Source organism: Oryctolagus cuniculus, chromosome 16 (assembly GCF_051225735.1).
Source record: "Oryctolagus cuniculus isolate XC-2025 breed Fujian yellow rabbit chromosome 16, ASM5122573v1, whole genome shotgun sequence".
NCBI lineage: Eukaryota > Metazoa > Chordata > Mammalia > Lagomorpha > Leporidae > Oryctolagus > Oryctolagus cuniculus.
Window position 1 is genome coordinate 27530316 of NC_142882.1, and position 20080 is coordinate 27550395.

General features: G+C 39.2%; 1 protein-coding gene across 1 annotated transcript in view; it reads right to left on the bottom strand.

Annotated features, from left to right (window-relative positions):
* Nucleotides 1-14458: 14458 nt before the first annotated feature.
* LOC149121639 (uncharacterized) overlaps nt 14459-20080 on the bottom strand; it is a 32769-nt gene continuing 27147 nt past the window's right edge. Inside the window, exon 4 of the mRNA XM_089315067.1 lies at nt 14459-19824. Coding sequence (XP_089171193.1) covers nt 17615-19824 — 2210 coding nt within the window. The 3' untranslated portion in view covers nt 14459-17614. The remainder of the gene's footprint in view (nt 19825-20080) is intronic.

Below are 20080 nucleotides of genomic sequence, written 5' to 3' on the forward strand. Positions count from 1 at the left end.
ACCAGGAAAAGCACCTGGCTCCTGGCTCCTGCCATCAGATCAGCGCGGTGCGCTAGCCGCAGCGCGCCGGCCACGGTGGCCATTGGAGGGTGAACCAACGGCAAAGGAAGACCTTTCTCTCTGTCTCTCTCTCACTGTCCACTCTGCCTGTCAAAAAAAAAAAGAAAGAAAGAAAGACTTAAAAACAGAATGGGTGAAGCAGAAGAGAGAATATCGGACTTAGAAGGTAGAAACTGATCCTCTGTAAAAAAAAAAAAAAAAAAAAAAAAGAAATTATCAATTCCCAACTTGACTCTCACTGGGATTAAACATGACAATAGGTCTGCTCTGATTTCATCATCATTTAAAAGAAATCATCTATTATTTTTCACTTTATGTTTCTGTGTGGGAGCAAACTGTTGAAATCCTTACTTAATGTATACTAAGCTGATCTTCTGTATATTAAGATAATCGAAAATGAATCTTGATGTGAATGGAAGGGGAGAGGGAGTGGGAAAGGGGAGGGTTGTGGGTGGGAAGGACGGTATGGGGGGGAAGCCATTGTAATCCATAAGTTGTACTTTGGAAATTTATATTCATTAAATAAAAGTTTAAAAACAAAACAAAAAAAAAGAATTCAAGTAAAAAAAAAAAGAAGATAGAGCACAGGAAAACATACAGTCAAATCAAAGAAAAGAAGAGGAAATTAGAAATCTAAAAAATATTGTGGGGAATCTACAGGATACTATTAAAAAAACCAACATTCGAGTTCTAGGAGTTCCTGAAGGCATGGGGAGAGAGAAAGGATTAGGAGGCCTTTTGAGTGAGATACTAGCAGAGAACTTTCCAGGTTTGGAGAAGGACAGAGACATCCTAGTACAGGAAGCTCATAGAACACCCAATAAACATGACCAAAAGAGATCCTCACCACGACACATGGTAATTTAACTTACCACAGTGAAACATAAAGAAAAGATCCTAAAATGTGCAAGAGAGAAACGTCTATCCTTAATGTGTTGTCCAATGTGAAGTAATGCTATAACTAGTACTGAAACAGTATTTTACACTTTGTGTTTCTGTGTGGGTGCAAACTGATGAAATTTTTACTTAATATATACTAAATTGATCTTCTGTATATAAAGATAATTGAAAATGAATTTTGATGCGAATGGAATGGGAGAGGGAACGGGAGATGGGAGGGGTGCGAGTAGGAGGGAAATTATGGGGGGGAGCCATTGTAATCCATAAACTGTACTTTGGAAATTTATATTTACTAAATAAAAAAAGGAAAAAAAAAGAAAAAAAAGAATGCTAGTATTGTAGGGGTTGGTACAACCTAGTATTAAACAACAGCACCCTCTCACATCTTTTGTGGTGAACTATATCTAACATGCTTACTATTTTAGAATGAAGGGTTGTTTTGTTGGCATCTTAGGTGTTGCGCTATAAAATTTCTTCATATATTATGGATACCATTAATTTATCAGGTATATTTTTCCTTTTCCTTTTTTTTTAAGATTTATTCATTTACTTGAAAGTCAGAGTTACACAGAGGGAGAAGGAGAGGCAGGGAGAGATAGGTCATCCATCTGTTGGTTCATTCCCCAGTTGGCCGCAATGCCCGGAACTGTGCCGATCCAAAGCCAGGAGGCAGGCACTTCCTCCAAATCTCCCATGAGGACTTAGGGGCCCAAGGACTCAGGCCATCTACTACTGTTTTCCCAGGTCATAGCAGAGAGCTGGATCAGAAGTGGAGCAGCTGGGACTCAAACTGGAGCACATATGAGATACTGGCACTCTAGGAAGAAGCTTTACCCACTATGCTACAGAGCTGGTCCCATGATATATTTTTCAAGGATTTTTTTTTGCTTTGACTTTCATTCTTTAAACAGTGTTTTGAAAAGAAGTTTTTGGGGCCAGTGCTGTGGCATAGTGCATAAAACTGTTGCCTGCAGTGCCGGCATCACATCTGGGTACCAATTTGAGTCCTGGCTGCTCCACATCTGATCCAGCTCACTGTTATGGCCTGGGAAAGCAGTAGAAGATGGCCCAACTGCTTGGGAAATCCAGAAGAAGCTATTGGCTTCTGACTTCAGATCACCCCAGCTCTGGCCATTGTGGCCATCTGGGGAGTGAACCAGTGAATGGATGTCCTCTTAAGTTTTTCTCATATCTAGGAAATCTTTCCCTAACTTAAAGTAAAAAAAATTTTCTTCTATGATTTTTTTCTGGAAGTATTGCAGTTTTCAGTACTATAGTTATATCTGTGGCACATTTTTTTTTTCAATTTTGTAAGTAGAAGCTATTTTATTGGAAATATCTTATTGTGCTAACACTATGTGTTGAAAAGGCTATACTTTCTCCACTGCATTGCAATTGAGACTCTGTAGAAAACTGTTTACTGTTTGTGTTCGATCTTCTATGCAACCTCTTGTGTTCCATTAATCTGTTTGGCTTTCTGTGTGTCAACGGCACACTTTAGTTAGTATAAATGTATAACTCCTAAAATCATCGCTTTGATTTTATAATTTTTACAGAGTTATTTTGGTTATCCTAGATTCTTTGCATTTTCATATGAGCTTATATCAGCTTGTTACTTTAAAAATAACCAGGTAGCTTGCTGGAAAAGAGATTGAAATGTTGAGTCTGTACAATAATGTTAGGATAATTAATGTTTTAACATTGATGAATCCTGAGATTCTTGAATAAAATGTTTCCACTTAGACAGGAATAATTAATTTCATTTAAAATTAAGTTGTTTTTGTAGGTCTGTCAGTATTTCATCAGATGTGCATTTCATATTTTAAGTGAACTAGTGGTGATTCTAAAATTTTGATTTTCATTGGTGTTACATTAAATGCATTTTATTCTTCTGTATTGATTTTGTTTCTTCTCATTTTACTAAACTCACTTATTGCTGCATTATGTTTTGGTTTATGCCATCAGAATTTTTGTCTAGACCAATTCTTGTCAGTTGTTTTCTTTCTCAAACTACTCTCTTACTAATGATAGTAAATATTTTTTATTTGTACCAATACATTTTCTGTGACAACTTTTTGTCATTTTAGTGTGACAGTAGTCATAGATAAATAAATCCATGATCATAGCTGTGTTCCAATAAAACTTTATCACTAAAACCTGAAGCTGCCTACAAGTGAGAGTTTGAGGGTGGAGAATTCTCACCCCTATGTTGTGATCATATTTGTGAATAGACATCTTTCCTTCTTCCTTTCAATTTCACTACTTTTATTTATTTTTATTGCTAGAATCTTCACTACAAAGTTGAATAAAAGTAGTGAAAACAAATTACTATCTTGTTCCTGGTATTAACAGTGAAGTATTTTATTTTTGTCATTAAATATGTTTTGGAGTTTTATTGTATATACTCTTTTTCATATTGATGGAGTATTATTGTATTTTCAATTTCCTGAGATTTTTTAAGTCAGGAGACCATGTTAAATTTGTCAAACATCCCTATCCACTGAAAAAGTATAGGGAATGAACCCCCCAATGCAGGCAGAAATAAACTAGGAAAGCTGCCTCAAGTCTCAGCAACAACAGAAAACAGTGATACAAAATCAGGCCGACTTTATCTTTTCTTTTCAAAGATTTTATTTATTTATTGGACAGATTTATAGACAAAGAGAGAGACAGACAAAAAGATCTTCCATCTGCTGGTCACTCCCCACATGGCTGGAGCTGGACCAATCCAAAGCCATGAGCTTCATTCCAAGTCTCTCACATGGGTGCAAGGGCCTAACACCTTGGGGCATCTTCCACTGCCTTCCCAGGCCAAAGCAGAGAGCTGGATCAGAAGTGTAGCAGCTGGGACTTGAACTGGAGCCCATATGGGATGATGGCACTGCAGGCAGAGGCTTAGGCCACTACAGCACAGTGCTGACTCCCAGACTTTATCTTGAAACTTAACTTTACTTTGAAGTTATCCCATCTCACAGATGTTCATCTGCATGTTCAGGCTGTTGAAACAGGATGTGGTATTCAATGCTAATGGCCCAAATGATTTGTGAGCTCATTTCCTTTTAGAAATTAATTTTTTTTGTTTGATATATTATGCCCAGTTCAATTGTCCCCAAAGACCACCAAGGAGCCTATACCGCTGTAAAACACGCGAGAATTTTTTTGCAGGTCTGGGCCTGGGCTCTCAAATATCATTGATGACACAGGTCTGGTTGAAAGCCCCAACTCTTCAGTTAACAGGGTTTTTATAGGGTTTTCAGAGACAATCTATACATTATAGCACCATTCAGCAAATCATCTCATTCCACGGGAAATTCAAAGAACATCTCTTAAAATTGGTTAGTGCATCCAGGGGCAGGAATGGACCCAGTAAAGGTGGTGGGATGGCTTTTGATGTCAATGCCTTTTAAAATTATTGGCTAAAGTATAGGGTCCAAGCCGCTAGGGTGTACATGCCAAACTGCAGTGTCTCGGGATGTTATCAATCACCTTAACGGCCTGAAAAGACACCTGAAACTTCAGGTATTTCCCTGCTATCTGCCGATTGGCTGTTGCTAGGTGGGTTTATTGCAAGGGAGTTCATTTATTTCTTTTTTCTTTCATGAGCTGTAGGGTTCAGGGCCCTGTCAGGCCTGAGTTAAAAGATGGAGGCCTATTCTAAAAGAGTTGTGCCTTGATCCCGGCTCAGGTCTCTCAGATACAACACAGTTTACTCATACATTCACCTATTGAAGAATATCCTGTTTCAAAATTTAGTTTGATTTTTTATTATTGCTCATGTGGAAATTTGATTTCTTCAATCATTGAAGTTGGATAATGTTTGCATTATAAATTAGTCCAGATGTATTCCTCCTCTTCATCTTTTGAAAAGTGTATAGAATTACATTAGTTTTTCCCACTTTTTCTCCAGTTTTATTGACTGTCACAATGAAATTGATTATGAAAACAGGCTGGTGTTCAGATGCTGGGACAGACAACTGCTTTTGGGTGGTTGGCTCAGGGGCAGTGGTGCAGCTTCTTTTTGTTGACACTATGCTCACTGACAAAGGCCACGCCATGCACTGAGCAGTGCTGTAGGGCCTGCTTGGCCATATCTGGATTAATTCTGGGCAGCCAATGGAGGAGCAAAGTTTTGCCTGGAGCTAAGGCCTCACAGCCAGCATGATTCACATAGTAACCAGTCCTCAAGTGGGGATTGCAGATGAGCAATCCTCTGCCTGCAACAAGAAGTCCACCAGAGGCACACTCACTGTCTTCTGTGAGACATGGGGAACACCTGGCCACATTGCCATGGGTCCTTGCCCCTCATTGAGACTCAGGCTCCACCTCTGTCACTGTGGGACTCTCCTTGTTCTCTTCAGTGATGCTGGCAATCCAGTTTCCTGTAACAGAATATGGGGAGCTGTGCCAGTGTCATGCTGAGGTCAAGGTGGTCAAAGTCAGAGGGGCCTCTGGGTCCATGCAGGAGGTGCTGCAGATCCTCAGGCTATGTTTTACTGATTTTCAAGTGCAAATGAGCTATGCCCTGACCAGTGTCACTCCTTTTTCTCCCCTGATTGTCCTCTATTTTTTTTCTAAGCAGTCCCACAACTGCTAGCTTCTCAAAAACTAATCTTGTGAGAGGTGATCTGTAAGTTTATTTACATTAACTGCTGGGAAACTTGTTGATGCCCACAAGATAAGCATAATGTTGCTTGCTCTAGCTTCTGTAACAAAGGCTTGCCTTTGTAATTAACTTCAACAAGATATGGTTTGGGCCTTTATAAGCTCACCCTAGGGCTCTATCAGGGCTGTTTGATTTGGAGAGCACATGCCCCTGTGCAGCTGCCGGCTTTCAGAAATAAAAGACTCCGTAAGTTGGCCCTGAGACTTCAGCACTTATTAATATTTCTGAAATTAATAAACTGTGTAGGTTCTCGCCATGAATTCAGAGACAAATTCTGAATACTGGCTCAAATAGACCAGATGATAAGCTAAGTCTTTAAGCTTTTATTCAGTGAGAGAAATGCATAGGAGAGTGAGAGCTCTATCTAAAGGAGAAAGGAAAGTCTGGAAATTAAGTAGGGGCCATATCAAGCAGGGAGCAGGCCAAGAGTTGTGGACTTGTCCTGTGAGGCCCACAAACCATCAGGGAGAGTGGGGCAATGGTGTTCTTCCATAGGAAGTGCCGGGGACAGGCTTCAGTGGACATGTCCACCTTTATTAATGACTACATACATTTTTAAAGGGCAGGCAGAAGGGGTGTAACTAATTCAGGGCAACACTAACTCTATTGGACAGAACCGACACTGGCACCAATATGCATCTCCAATTAGCTTGAAGGTCTCATAACTAGGGTAGCTTTCCAGGTGGGCCTGGACCACCCCCAGCAGCAGTTTACCTGATTGGCAGAAGGCGGGGGTGGGAGGAATGTGCCTGAGGCTCCCACCTCCCACCATCAGTCAGGCTAGCCACATGGGCTAGGCAGAAAGTCTCACAGGATCACCCATATCTCCCCACTTTGTTTTAGGGCAAGTATGACTGTGCTTAGCATGACATGGCAACAAGCCACAACCCACAATAAGCTTTAAATGAAATTGAAGAATGCCTAGCACAGGGATTAAGGGCAGGGAGGAAAAGAAGGGCAAAGGGAAAAAGGCCAGGCCCACCATGTTTCAGGCCTTTGTAATAGGCAGGCGGGTGCACAGGTATGGGAAAGCAGGGGCATGAGATCACACAGGGGGCATGGGGGAAGTGTGATGAAGGCATAGCCTTCCAGCTCTCAAGGCTAATGATATATGACTGCCTACATCATTCCCCCTTCAGAGACTCCATTCCCTTAATCCAAGGGATATTGAAGGGTGTAGAATCATCACATCTTCTATAGCTGCTTCCTGTTTACGAGGGATGTAGTGCAGGCCCTGCTGGTCCTGGGTCTGGAAGTCTCTGCCTATCTCATCTAACAAATTCTCTTTGTGAGCTGGAGCAATCTTGGTCACCACCAATGTCTATGTCCCCTGCCTGGTCAGTTACTCCCAGAAGTTGTTGAGTTCTGGAACATATAAGTTTGTTAATCAGTGTGAGCAAAACTGGAACATAACCACTTGTAAGTGGAGTGTCCTTTTAAGATGAAAAGACCACATCCTACAGACTCCCAGATAGTCGGTGGTGATGCATTATAAAACCATTTAGCTTGAGTATAGAGAATTATAATAGAAGAACACATTAGGAGTTTTATTATTAATAACAGAGAGAATCAAAAGCAGCAGGTACGCCATGCCTGTCTTCATGTGCAGCACTCTTGATGTGAGGAAAGCAAAGGCTTTACTTTTCTTTTTGCTTAAGATCTCTGATTGGCTTATAGGAATAATCAGGCATTTTTTGAGCACACCTGTGAGGACTCGAGAGGTAGACATTTAATCCTAATTTTACTGATGTAGTCATGTTCAATAGCACCTGGGTATAGCTGATCTGAAGAGGATCTTTCTAGGAATGGCTTTTTCAAGGAAAGGCACTGAAGTTGGTTTGTCAGAGGGTCAGCTTTCAGAGACTGTGTCCAGGGTTTTGCATTTCAGGCTGATAGTCACACAGTTGAAACCTGTAGTGCATTATTGACTTCATCTGTTTACAGAGCCATTCAAAACTAGTGAATACAATAGAAGTGGCTGGAAAAAGTCCTTCAGAACCTAGGAGAGCAGCTAAACACAGAAGCAACAATGTTTTAGTTTAACGAGCAGCAAATTTGATATACAAAACTGTGGATGAGAAAAGACTTATAGCCATGTTTAAAATGATAAACTCATTAACCAATAAGAGGCATTTGCTTACTTCACACAGTATTTTCAAAAGCACCTGTAGGATTTTATAAAACATTTAACTCTTTTAGGTCCCTGGGCCTTTCTCCATAAGATAACCATCATGTCTAGTAACACAAGATCATTAGACTTTTTCACTTTCAGACATTTGTATCAATGGCATTTTATATTATTGAAACTTAAAATTTAGCACTTCACATTTTGACAGTACCTGTAATATAACCCAAGTGGCCTGATTGATTAGCTGGTGTTTCTCCAAGATGAGAGACATATATCCTTTGACATTTCCAGGGACCCAACTGGAAATATCAAAGTCCAAATTCTTTGGAACTTTGATTTTTTGAATGCCTGTCAAAGATGACAAGAAGACTTAAAATATCTGGTTGAAATAAGATCCCTTAACATCATGACAAAGTATAGAACTGATTTGATCAAATCATAACTCCTTTAAAATTCAGTTTTTTAAACAATTAGAACTTAAGAGGCATTAAGAGAACATAATAGATTACTTTAAAATAACACAGAATCTGTCTCTTTGGTTGTTAAAAAGTCAGAAATAAAACCTTAAATTTAAGACCTGGTGCATTAAATCAAATCCCATAATTTGGAACAGCTTTAACAGAGTCAGAACTAGGGAAGAAAGAATAGCACCCACATGGGAGACCAGGAGGAAGCACCTGGCTCCTGGCTTCGTATCCGCACAGTGTGCTGGCTGCAGTGTGCCAGCTGCAGCGCAGCAGCCATAGTGGCCATTTGGGGGTGAACCAATGGAAGGAAGACCTTTCTCTCTGTCTCTCTCTCTCTCACTAACTCTCTGTCCAAAAAAAAAAAATCAACAGTGACAAAACTGATGAGGATGTGGGGAAAAAGTTACCCTGGTCCACTATTGGTGGGAATGTAAACTGGTGCAAGCCACTGTGAAAGACCGTATGGAGATATCTTACAAATCTGATTATAGACCTATCGTATGATCCAGCCATCCCACTCCTTGGAATTTACCCAAACCAAAAGAAATTAGCATATGAAAGAGTTATCTATAACCCCATGTTCATTGCAGCACAATTCACAATAGCTGAGATCTGGGAACAATCCAGATATCAATCAATTGTTGACTTGACAAGAAAATTATGGTATGTGCACACTATGGCATACTACTCAGTTATAAAAAAGAAAGAAAGAAAAGGAAACCCTGTCTTTTGCAACAAGATAGATGCAACTGGAAACCATTATACTTAGTGAAATAAGCCAGACCCCAAAAGACAGATATCATATGTTTTCCCTGATCTGAGGTACCTAATAGAGTACCTCAAATGTAATGTATTGGAGTTAGATACACATTTTGAGATTTGATGATTGTTTACAGCCCTTGTCTCTTCCATTGAGGAACAGTGATTTTTTTTTTAATTTATTTTTTTCTTCATACTATTTGCTGACTTGCTGAACTCTTACTTAGTGTAAGGTTAACTATACAATCATTAAATAAACTGAAAACATATTTTGTAAAAGTTAAGTGGGAATGTGAGAGGGAAGAGGAGAAAGGGTTGGAGTGTGTGTGGGAGGGAGGGTATTGGGGGAAGTGTCACATTCATTAATCTGTATATATGAAATATATCAAATTTATATTACTTAAATTAAATTTTAAAAAGAAGTAAACATTTAAAATTCAAAAAAATTATACCAATAACCAGGAGAATTTTAAAGGTGTTTATATATAATCATATGTGTGTGTGTGATTTATGACATTATAATGTAAATGTACGTATATATAATTTGTAATATAAACGTATATAGAGCAACACTTTGAAATTTTTATAATGTATTTATCATCAGCAAAGGATAGCTCAGATTTCTGTAATAAACCAGTTTCTGATCATTACAAGAATGAAGAGTAAGCTACCAAGTTGTAGCTCATAATCTGTTTCTCTGTGTCTCCAAGTCTACCAACCTCTAAAATTAAATAAACATACACAATTTTAGGATAAAAATAACATTAAGATCTCACTATTTTCCCGCATAATTTTCAGGAAATATACTAGTATCTAGACACAGTGGTAAATTTATATATATATATATATATGTTATATATGTTACATATATTCATATATATTTTACACTGAGGAGAAAAAAATATTACCCTTGGCTAAAATGGCCCTGAGACACTGTGTACCTGACAGTTTCCAGGGCAACTTACAGAATGTTGGGGGTGATGATCTTACAATAAATGTTAAATCACCCTGGCTACAGATTCACAGTGCTGGGATTGGCCTAGCCTAAAATATTTGTGCAAAAGAGTGACTCCAGTGAATTTAAAAATTACCTTAAAGTTTCATAATTAAAGGTTAACTTCAAGTTCCATGAATGTCTCTAAGGCTAAGAATGAAATCTGCTAATGGGTGATGGAACTGGCCCTAAATTGTTCTCATATACTGTGAAAATGAAATTTGGACATCTTCCAGAATTTAGATAGTTGATGGCCTTACAATGATAAAGTAAATCATGGTAGCCTGAAGTTCCCTGCACTAGAATTGGCACAAATTAGGTGATTGACTATTTATTGAGGTGGTAATAATAAATTTGAATCAACATGAAAAAGAAATGTATTCAGTTCAATATATGTTGTATATTGACAGTTGTGTGTACAAATGGTAAATTTAGTAGAAGCAGGAATAAGATTACAAGGAGATGTAACAGATATTAATAAAAATAGCCCTAAGTACACATTTAAATACAGAAAATTTGTGCTCTCTTAAATCAAAGAAAGCTTATGCCATTGAATTCAGTAATTTTAAAACCAAGACAAAATTGTCTCAATCTAATGCATGGAAATTTTAAAGAGAATGACAATTTTGATTCTCTAAATATAAAGAAGCTATATAAAAGTGTCCTTGAAAGTGTAAAAGAATGCTAACGTTCTAAAATTATTTGATAGGCCATAAAAATGGAGGTTGCTAAGACAACTTGAACATTATTTAGTGCATTTATGACATGAAAATGCAAGTGCCCAAAAGAATCATCATACCTTGGCAGTGCTAAGATTGGTTTCCATGTGGATATTGACATACTCAGTTGAAATTAATAAAATGAAAGGCAAAATAAAAAATAGAAACCTGATGCACATGGAAGTTAAAACTTTGCTTTGCCCTTGGTAACAATGTGTATTTTAATGTGAGCCATAATTAAAAAACAAATTTGTGGATGAATATTTGGTGAAAAACAGTCCAGAATAAGCTGGAAAAGTTAAAGTATGATACAGACTTATAGTTTAGGAAATTTCCACAATCAGAAAATAATTTAAAGCTCCAGGAGCATCTAGAAACATTAAGAATGTACCCCATGCTGATGACCATGATGATGCTGGCACTGCAATATACTCAAATCCTATACACATGACAGTTGCTGGGACAACTCCCAGCATTTAGAGTGAGTTGATGACCACACAATTATAAACCAAACCATGGTACCCATCATGTCCCTGTGTTAGGACTGTCACAAATCATGTTACTCATTACACATGCAGGTGAGAGTAGTAAATGACAAAATAAATATGCATTCCATGGAAGGCATTTAATTTTGATTATATGGTGTATAAATTAGTAATTTGGCAGAAACAGAGTCATAATCATATAGAGATGAGCCAATAATTGGATGGTGGAGTAGGCAGGGAGCTTACTGCTCTAAACAAGGAAAGGATAGTTTTAAAAAAGTGGAAAGAGAGTAGACTCAGGGAAGAGTTAGGGAAAAAAATGACAGAGGAAATTCTCAGACATTAGAGGGACATGGTGGACCCACATGGAGGGCATGGTGTTCACAGCTCATGACTCCAACAGCTAGAGCCTATGCACCAACACTGGAAAGTGAGGTGAGACAAGACTGCAGTAGCCTGAGCCACCGGCAAGAAGTGGCAGGAACCTAGAGGGAATGAGGCTTAAATCTCCATGGGAGAAAGTGTGCCAGCCAAACTAGAGGAGAGGAAAAAAGGGACAGTACAGACATCTTTCTCTCTCCAATCACCTCAGAAAGGTGTGCAAGCTGATAGAGCAAGAGCCATGATGGACATGCATAACAACTATGCCAGCTTGTGTCTGCACCTGGCAAGTAGCTGAGAAGAGACTCCTGTCTCTGGTGGGGAGAAATAACATGGAATTAGGAACTTGTGACTGTGTGAAGCTTCTGAAGCAGGAATGAGAAAAAAAATGAAAAAAAACTGAGGATGTGTGGGAAGACTCATGGTATGGCTGGAACTTTGAGCACTCTCAATGTTTCACTGTGGCAGTTTGATTACAATGTGTCATGGCAAGGATGTTTTCTGGACATTTCTATTGAAAGTTCTGTGTGCTTCCTGTACTTGGATGTATCTCTTTTGGAAAGTTTTCTGCTAGCATTTCACTAAAAATGCCTTCTTTTTTTTTTTTTTTTTTTTTTTTTTTTTTTTTGACAGGCAGAGTGGACAGTGAGAGAGAGAGACAGAGAGAGAAAGGTCTTCCTTTTGCCGTTGGTTCACCCTCCAATGGCCGCCGCTGCAGCCGGCGCACCGCGCTGATCCTGGCAGGAGCCAGGAGCCAGGTGCTTTTTCCTGGTCTCCCATGGGGTGCAGGGCCCAAGCACCTGGGCCATCCTCCACTGCACTCCCTGGCCATAGCAGAGAGCTGGCCTGGAAGAGGGGCAACCGGGACAGAATCCGGCGCCCCAACCGGGACTAGAACCCGGTGTGCCGGCGCCGCAAGGTGGAGGATTAGCCTATTGAGCCACGGCGCCGGCTCTAAAAATGCCTTCTAATCCTTTCTCTCTCCCCATGCCTGCAGGAACTCCTAGAATCAGAATGTTGCCTTTTTTATAGTATCCTGTAGATTCCCAATAATCTTTTTTCTAATCTCCTCTAATTGTGTTTGGTTTGACTGTATACTTTCCTGTGCTCTGTCTACTAAGTCTGATATTCTCTCTTCTGCCTCACTGATTCTATTTTTAAGGCTCTCCACTGCATTTTTTATTTGTTCTATTGAATTCTTCATTTCATTTTGATTTCTCCTTAATATCTCAGTTTCGTGTTCTGTTGAATTCTTCCTTTCATCTTGATTCCTCCTTATCATTTCAATTTCATGGGAGAGATTTTATGTCCTTCATGGATTTCAGTAGTTTGTGCATTTGCTTTTGATTACTTCTATGTAATCATATGATCAAATTTTTGAGTTCTATTTCTTGCATTTCTTCTATCTCATCACCTTCATGATCTAGTATGGAAGTGTCATGTTCTTTTGGGAGTGTCATGATGTCTTCCTTATTTTTCTCATATTGTTGCATTTCTTGTTTAGCATTTTTTAGATACTCATCTTTTTTTCTGCTGTGACGGTTTTTATCATTGTATTATCACTGTAGATAAATGGACTTTCTGCTTTCAGTGAATCTCTAGAGGCTTATAGTGGGTATGGCCAGAGAGCTCTGTTCAGTTCTCAAGGGTAAAGGGTATGCCTAAGGTGACACATCCAGGTTTGGCATGGTAAATCTCTCTTTTTTTAATCAGAAGGGAGTTATATTCTGTTCAGCTGAGCTCTTCTCCTTGATGGAGCCCAGTGACTGAGTACTAAATCAAGTGTGTATATTTACTCTGTCCCAAGGACCACATAAGGATCTATGCTCCCCATTGAGACCTCTGTCCTTAGTGAGTTGTACTATGAGAATTAATAGCAAATCTAGTCTTCAAACACCTGTTTAGCTGGGAGCCTAGAAAAAATGCTCAGGCAAGCAATATTGTGAAAAATTAGTTCTAAGTAATATGAAAGATAACCCAGACAAAACAGCAGTCCAGCAAATCATTCAACCTCACTGAAACTACCAGCAGACACACCATTCATTTTCTATTAAATCTGTTTATATAAGACTTAATTTGATGAACACTTGTAAGAAGCCATGGGGACTTAGACAGGGATGAAGAGCTATTTCTAATGGGTAGTAATGGAGGTGGAATGGATTACTTGCACAGCTATTCTCTAGATAGGAAATAAAAGAGCTACTGCAACTAGATGCATCATAGCATTTGTAGCCCTGTTATCATGGGATAGCCATGCAACCTAGGAAAATTGTTCCTCCTGAGGGTATCCTGAGGAATTAACTGAATGTACATCAGGTTTATATAAATCAAGAAATGACATTGTCAATTGGAAGGGATAAAAACACACATTTTCAGTAAAAATGAGAGCCACCTGTAGGAGCAGGGAATAATACAACAATAAAAGTTTATAAAAATTATAGTAAAGTTAAATTAATACAAAAGTACACTACAGGGGCCAGTGCTGTCTCACAGCAGGTTATCGCCCTGACCTGAAGTACCGCCATCCCATATGGGTGCTGGCTCGAGACCCGGCTGCTCCACTTCCAATCAAGCTCTCTGCTATGGCCTGGGAAATAGTAGAAGGCCCAAGTCCTTGGGCCCCTGCACCTACATGGGAGATCCGGAGGAAGCTCCTGGCTTTGTATCAGCACAGTTCTGGCCGTTGTGGCCAATTGGAGAGTGAACCATTGGATGGAAGATGTCCCTCTATCACTTCCTCTGCTCTTTCTGTGTAACTCTTTCAAATAAATAAATAAATCTTTTTTTTAAAAAAAAAAGTGTACTACATTTATGCTCCTGCTTCTCTGTTGCAATGGGTACCACCTGGACAGACTTCATTCCATGTTCTTGTCTCAAGGCAATTAGGAATAGAATGAAGACATGTAGAATAGGGGGATCATGAATGAAAAAGGTATTTTGCACTCAGTAATACAGGAAAATTCAGATGAGTGTTGCAAGTTATAGTGTTTGAGGTTGTCCCTTTAAAGAATGAGGGTGATGTGTGGGACAACATCTACTTGCATATTCAAATAGACCTTGGATATTGGAGTCTAATCCAGATGTGCACACAGATAAGTTGAAATTTCTCATGGGTATATAGGTCACCACAAACGCATTCCCTTGTGCTGCACACAACACTTATTATCCAGGGTCAGGGTACACTATTATGGCTGGAACATGTGTCACTTCATATGCCTATGATTTGCACTACAATAATGTGGGGAAAGAATCCTGGGTGGCCAACAAAGCAGCTATAAACAAATAACTTTGTAATTGATGAAGATGGTATTCCAAATAACTGTTGCAATTACTGTTACTCAACTTTGAAATATTTATTAACAAAATTTACACAGGAGAGCACAGTTCAATTCATATACTTGATCCCACTCTCAATGAGAAACCAAAACTGCAGGTTGTATAAGAGAAAAATGTCTGAAGAATGGTTAAGCACTCTCTGTCACAATTCATCATGAAAACTGCCCAATACCTACTAAGGTGTGATTCCACCAAAGAATTCTTCCAGACAAATTATATTTCAGGGACTTCTCTCTGTAATCTTGCTATGTTTTGTGGAAGGTCACCTAATAATAAAGGTATTTCCCATCACAATACAGTCATAGGCTTTTTTCTTTCTGTGAGTTGTCAGGTAACCATTGAGAGATGATGTATGGTACATGACTTTCCTATGCATGTATGTTTTCTCATTTCTGAGTCTCTTCATGTGAATTGATTAATGGCAGAAGAATTTTTCACATTCATTAAACTGACATTTTACTATTTGAATTCTCTTGTTTGTTGATGTTTAATTTCTTGTTTTTTAAGATTTTTATTTATTTATTTGACAGGTAGAGTTACAGACAGTGAGAGAGACAGAGAGAAAGGTCTTCCTTCTGTTGGTTCACTCCTCAAATGGCTGCAATGGCCAGAGCTGCACTAAACCAAAGCCAGGAGCCAGGGGCTTCTTCCTGGTCTCCCATGTGGGTGCAGAGGCCCAAGCACTTAGGCCATCTTCTACTGCTTTCTCAGGCCACAGCATACAGCTGTACTGGAAGAGGGGCAGCTGGGATAAGAACTGGCACCCATATGGGATGTCAGCATTGTGGGGGGAGGATTAACCTACTGCTCTACGGTGCCAGCCTGATGTCTAATTTCTGGCTATGGTTTGTTCAAATCTACTGCACTGGAAGGATATCACCTTTTTTGAGTTGCATATTTATTCAAGCCTGAATTCCATGAAAATATACTTCCACATTCATTACACTCCTAAGAAACCCCTTATGTGAATTCTCTGATGTATAATGATCGATTTCTGACAAATGGCTTTTTGTCACACTAATAATATTTCTGAACTTCTTCATTTTTTAATGATTTACTTTATTTATTTGAAAGATAGTTACAGAGAGACAGGGAAGCATAAAGAGGTCTTCCATCCACTGGTTCACTCCCCAGATGGATGCAATGGCTGGAGCTACAGAGATCCAAATCCAGGAGTCAGGAGCTTCTTCTGGGTTTCCCACCTGGGTGCAGGGCCATCTTCTACCACTTTCCCAGGCCATAGCAGAGAGCTGGATCAGAAGAGGTGCAGTTGGGACCAGAACCAGTGCCCACATGGCATGCTGGCACTTCAGGCCAGGGCTTTAACCTACTGTGCCACAGCGCTGGTCCCCAACTTTCTTCCTTATGGGATTTCCATTAAAAGGCTCTGTCACATAGTTATGTTGATTTTGGAAAAAGTCCTTCACATTCATTATATTCAAGTTCACTCCCTCATTTGAACTGCATGTGTTATGAGGTATTCCTTCTGAAAAAAGTCTTTCTCACATTTATTACAAGATTTCTACCATGTACTAAATTCTCTGCTGTTATATTGTGTGATTTTGGCAGTTTCCAACACTCATTCTGTTCATAAGGTTTCTCCCCGATGTGAATTCTGATGTTTTATGAGGTGTTACTTGAGGATAAAAGCTTTTCCATATGCATTATATCCAAAGTGTTTTCCCCCATATGAATTAGATGATGTGCAATGAGGGCTGAATTATGGGAAAAAGCTTTCCAAGTCATTATGTTCAAAAGGTTTCTCTTCATGTGAATTTTCTGATGCATTCTGAGATGTGACTTATTCCCAAGGAATTTTCTACAGTCATTGCATTCATGAAGTTTCTCCCTGGTGTGAAGTCTCTGGTGTGATATGAGCTATGATTTATAACATATGATTTCTAAAGGCTTTTCCACACTCATTAGATTCATAAGGTTTATGCCCTGTGTGAATTCTGTTTGATATGAGGTATAATTTATAGAAAAATGCTTTTCTGCAGTCATTACATTTATAAGATTATTTCCCTGGGTGAATCCTCTGATGCATTTGGAGTTGGAACCAAAAGTTTTTCCACAGTCATTATACTCATGAAGTTTCAACACTGTGTGCATTCTCTGGTGCATTATGAGGTTTGACTTTTGTCCAAAGGGTTTTCCAGTCATTAAATTCATAAGGTTTCTGACCTGTGTGAATTCTCTGATGCATGATGAGGGTTGACTTATGGCTAAATGCTTTTCCACAGTTATTCCATTCATGAGTTTTCTACCCTGTGTTAATTCTCTTCTATGATATGAGGTTTGTCTTTTGTCCAAAGGCTTTTCCACAGTAATTACACTCATGAGGTTTCTCCCCTGTGTGAATTCTCTGATGTTTCCAAAGGACTGACTTATATCAAGAGGCTTTCCCCTGGTCATTACATTCATGGGTCTCCCCTGTGTGAATTCTTTAGTGTGATATGAGGTGTGACTTTCATAAAAAGGTTTTGCTACAGTCATTGCACTTATGAGGTTTCTGCCCTGTGTGAATTCACTGATGTATGAGGAGGTCTGACTTACATACAACGGCTTTCCCATAGTCATTATATTCATAGGACTTCTCATCTTTGTGAATTTTCTGGTGCTTTATGAGGTGTGACTTTTTTGTAAAGGCTTTTCCACAATCATTACATTCATGAGGTTTCTGCCCTGTGTGAATTGTCTGGTGTATGATGAGGTCTGAATATCATCCAAAGGCTTTTCCACAGTCATTACATTCATGAGGTTTCTGTCCCATGTGAATTTGCTGGTGTTTGATGAGGGCTGATTTTCGTCCAAAGGCTTTTCCACAGTCATTACATTTATGAGGTTTCTCCCCTGTGTGAATTCGCTGATGTATGATGAGGTTTGACTTTCGTCCAAAGGCTTTTCCACAGTCATTACATTCATGAGGTTTCTGTCCCATGTGAATTTGCTGGTGTATGATGAGGTCTGACTTTCGTCCAAAGGCTTTTCCACAGTCATTACATTTATGAGGTTTCTCCCCTGTGTGAATTCGCTGGTGTATGATGAGGGCTGACTTTTGCCCAAAGGCTTTTCCACAGTCATTACATTTATGAGGTTTCTCCCCTGTGTGAATTCGCTGGTGTATGATGAGGTTTGACTTTCGTCCAAAGGCTTTTCCACAGTCATTACATTCATGAGATTTCTCCCCTGTGTGAATTCGCTGGTGTATGATGAGGGCTGACTTTTGCCCAAAGGCTTTTCCACAGTCATTACATTTATGAGGTTTCTCCCCTGTGTGAATTCGCTGGTGTATGATGAGGGCTGACTTTTGCCCAAAGGCTTTTCCACAGTCATTACATTTATGAGGTTTCTCCCCTGTGTGAATTTGCTGGTGTACGAGGAGGGCTGATTTTCGTCCAAAGGCTTTTCCACAGTCATTACATTTATGAGGTTTCTCCCCTGTGTGAAGTCGCTGGTGTACGATGAGGGCTGACTTTCGTCCAAAGGCTTTTCCACAGTCATTACATTTATGAGGTTTCTCCCCTGTGTGAATTCGCTGGTGTATGATGAGGGCTGACTTTTGCCCAAAGGCTTTTCCACAGTCATTACATTTATGAGGTTTCTCCCCTGTGTGAATTCGCTGGTGTATGATGAGGTCTGACTTTTGCCCAAAGGCTTTTCCACAGTCATTACATTTATGAGGTTTCTCCCCTGTGTGAATTCGCTGGTGTATGATGAGGGCTGACTTTCGTCCAAAGGCTTTCCCACAGTCATTACATTTATGAGGTTTCTCCCCTGTGTGAATTTGCTGGTGTATTATGAGGTGTGACTTTTGCCCAAAGGCTTTTCCACAGTCATTACATTTATGAGGTTTCTCCCCTGTGTGAATTTGCTGGTGCATTATGAGGTTTGACTTTGGCCCAAAGGCTTTTCCACAGTCATTACATTTATGAGGTTTCTCCCCTGTGTGAATTCTCTGGTGCATTATGAGGTATGACTTTCGTCCAAAGGCTTTTCCACAGTCATTACATTTATGAGGTTTCTCCCCTGTGTGAATTCGCTGATGTATGATGAGGTTTGACTTTCGTCCAAATTCTTTTCCACAGTCATTACATTTATGAGGTTTCTCCCCTGTGTGAATTCGCTGGTGTATGATGAGGTCTGACTTTCGTCCAAAGGCTTTTCCACAGTCATTACATTTATGAGGTTTCTCCCCTGTGTGAATCTGCTGATGTTTCCTGAGGACTGACTTTTGTCCAAAAGCTTTTCCGCAGTCATTACATTCATAAGGTGAATTAAAACTGATTGATTTTCCACAAGGTTTACATGTGTAGAGTTTTTCCCTTGTATTTAATCTTTGATTTATTGCAGGATGTGAATGGTGAATGACAGGTTCAACATACCTAAGGTACTTATAAAGTTTCTCTCTTGTGTAGGTTTGTTGGTACATATTGAGGCTAAAATTTTCATGTTTAGCTTTTTCTATTTGCGTTGCTTTTCCAAAAGTGACAGTTGATTTATTATAGTTTTCTGCCATATGAATCCTCTCAGATTTATAAAACATCTTTCTTGTGCAGACGTTTGCTTGTCCAGTGGGTCCAAATGGCTTCTTCATAACATGAATATTGTCATGCTGACCAAGAGGCTCACAGAACTGGAGAGAATTTCCAGGTATCTTGGTGTTATCAAATTTCTCTCCAGCCTGTAGTTGATCAGGCCCACTGGGGGGATACACAGTGTGACATTTACTGTATTCCTCAGGCTTCAATCCTGTATAGGTTCCCTTTTTAATAATCAGTGTTGGAATATGGCTTGATTTTAAACTAAGTGTTTTTCTTAATTCAACTCTCTTGAGAGCTGATGTCTTATTATTTTTCATAAAATCCTGATTCAGATTTTTGTCATGACTTTCCTGGTTGATCCTAATCAGGTCATCCCTTTTCATGACCACTGAAATGAGAAAAAAGCAATCATGTTACTGAATCGCATGTAACTATTTCTCCTGGCATACTCATGTAAAGGGAATGAAGTCACTTGTTATCCAAGTGGCATAATATTTTCACAAAATCAGTATGAGGTACTTATTTATGACCATTATATGGCTTTTCTCCTTAATACATTCATATATTAAATTGTACCATGAGGTTTCCCAATGTTGAAACATGATTCTTTTTACTATGAGAATTTTTCAAGGATGGTAGAATTT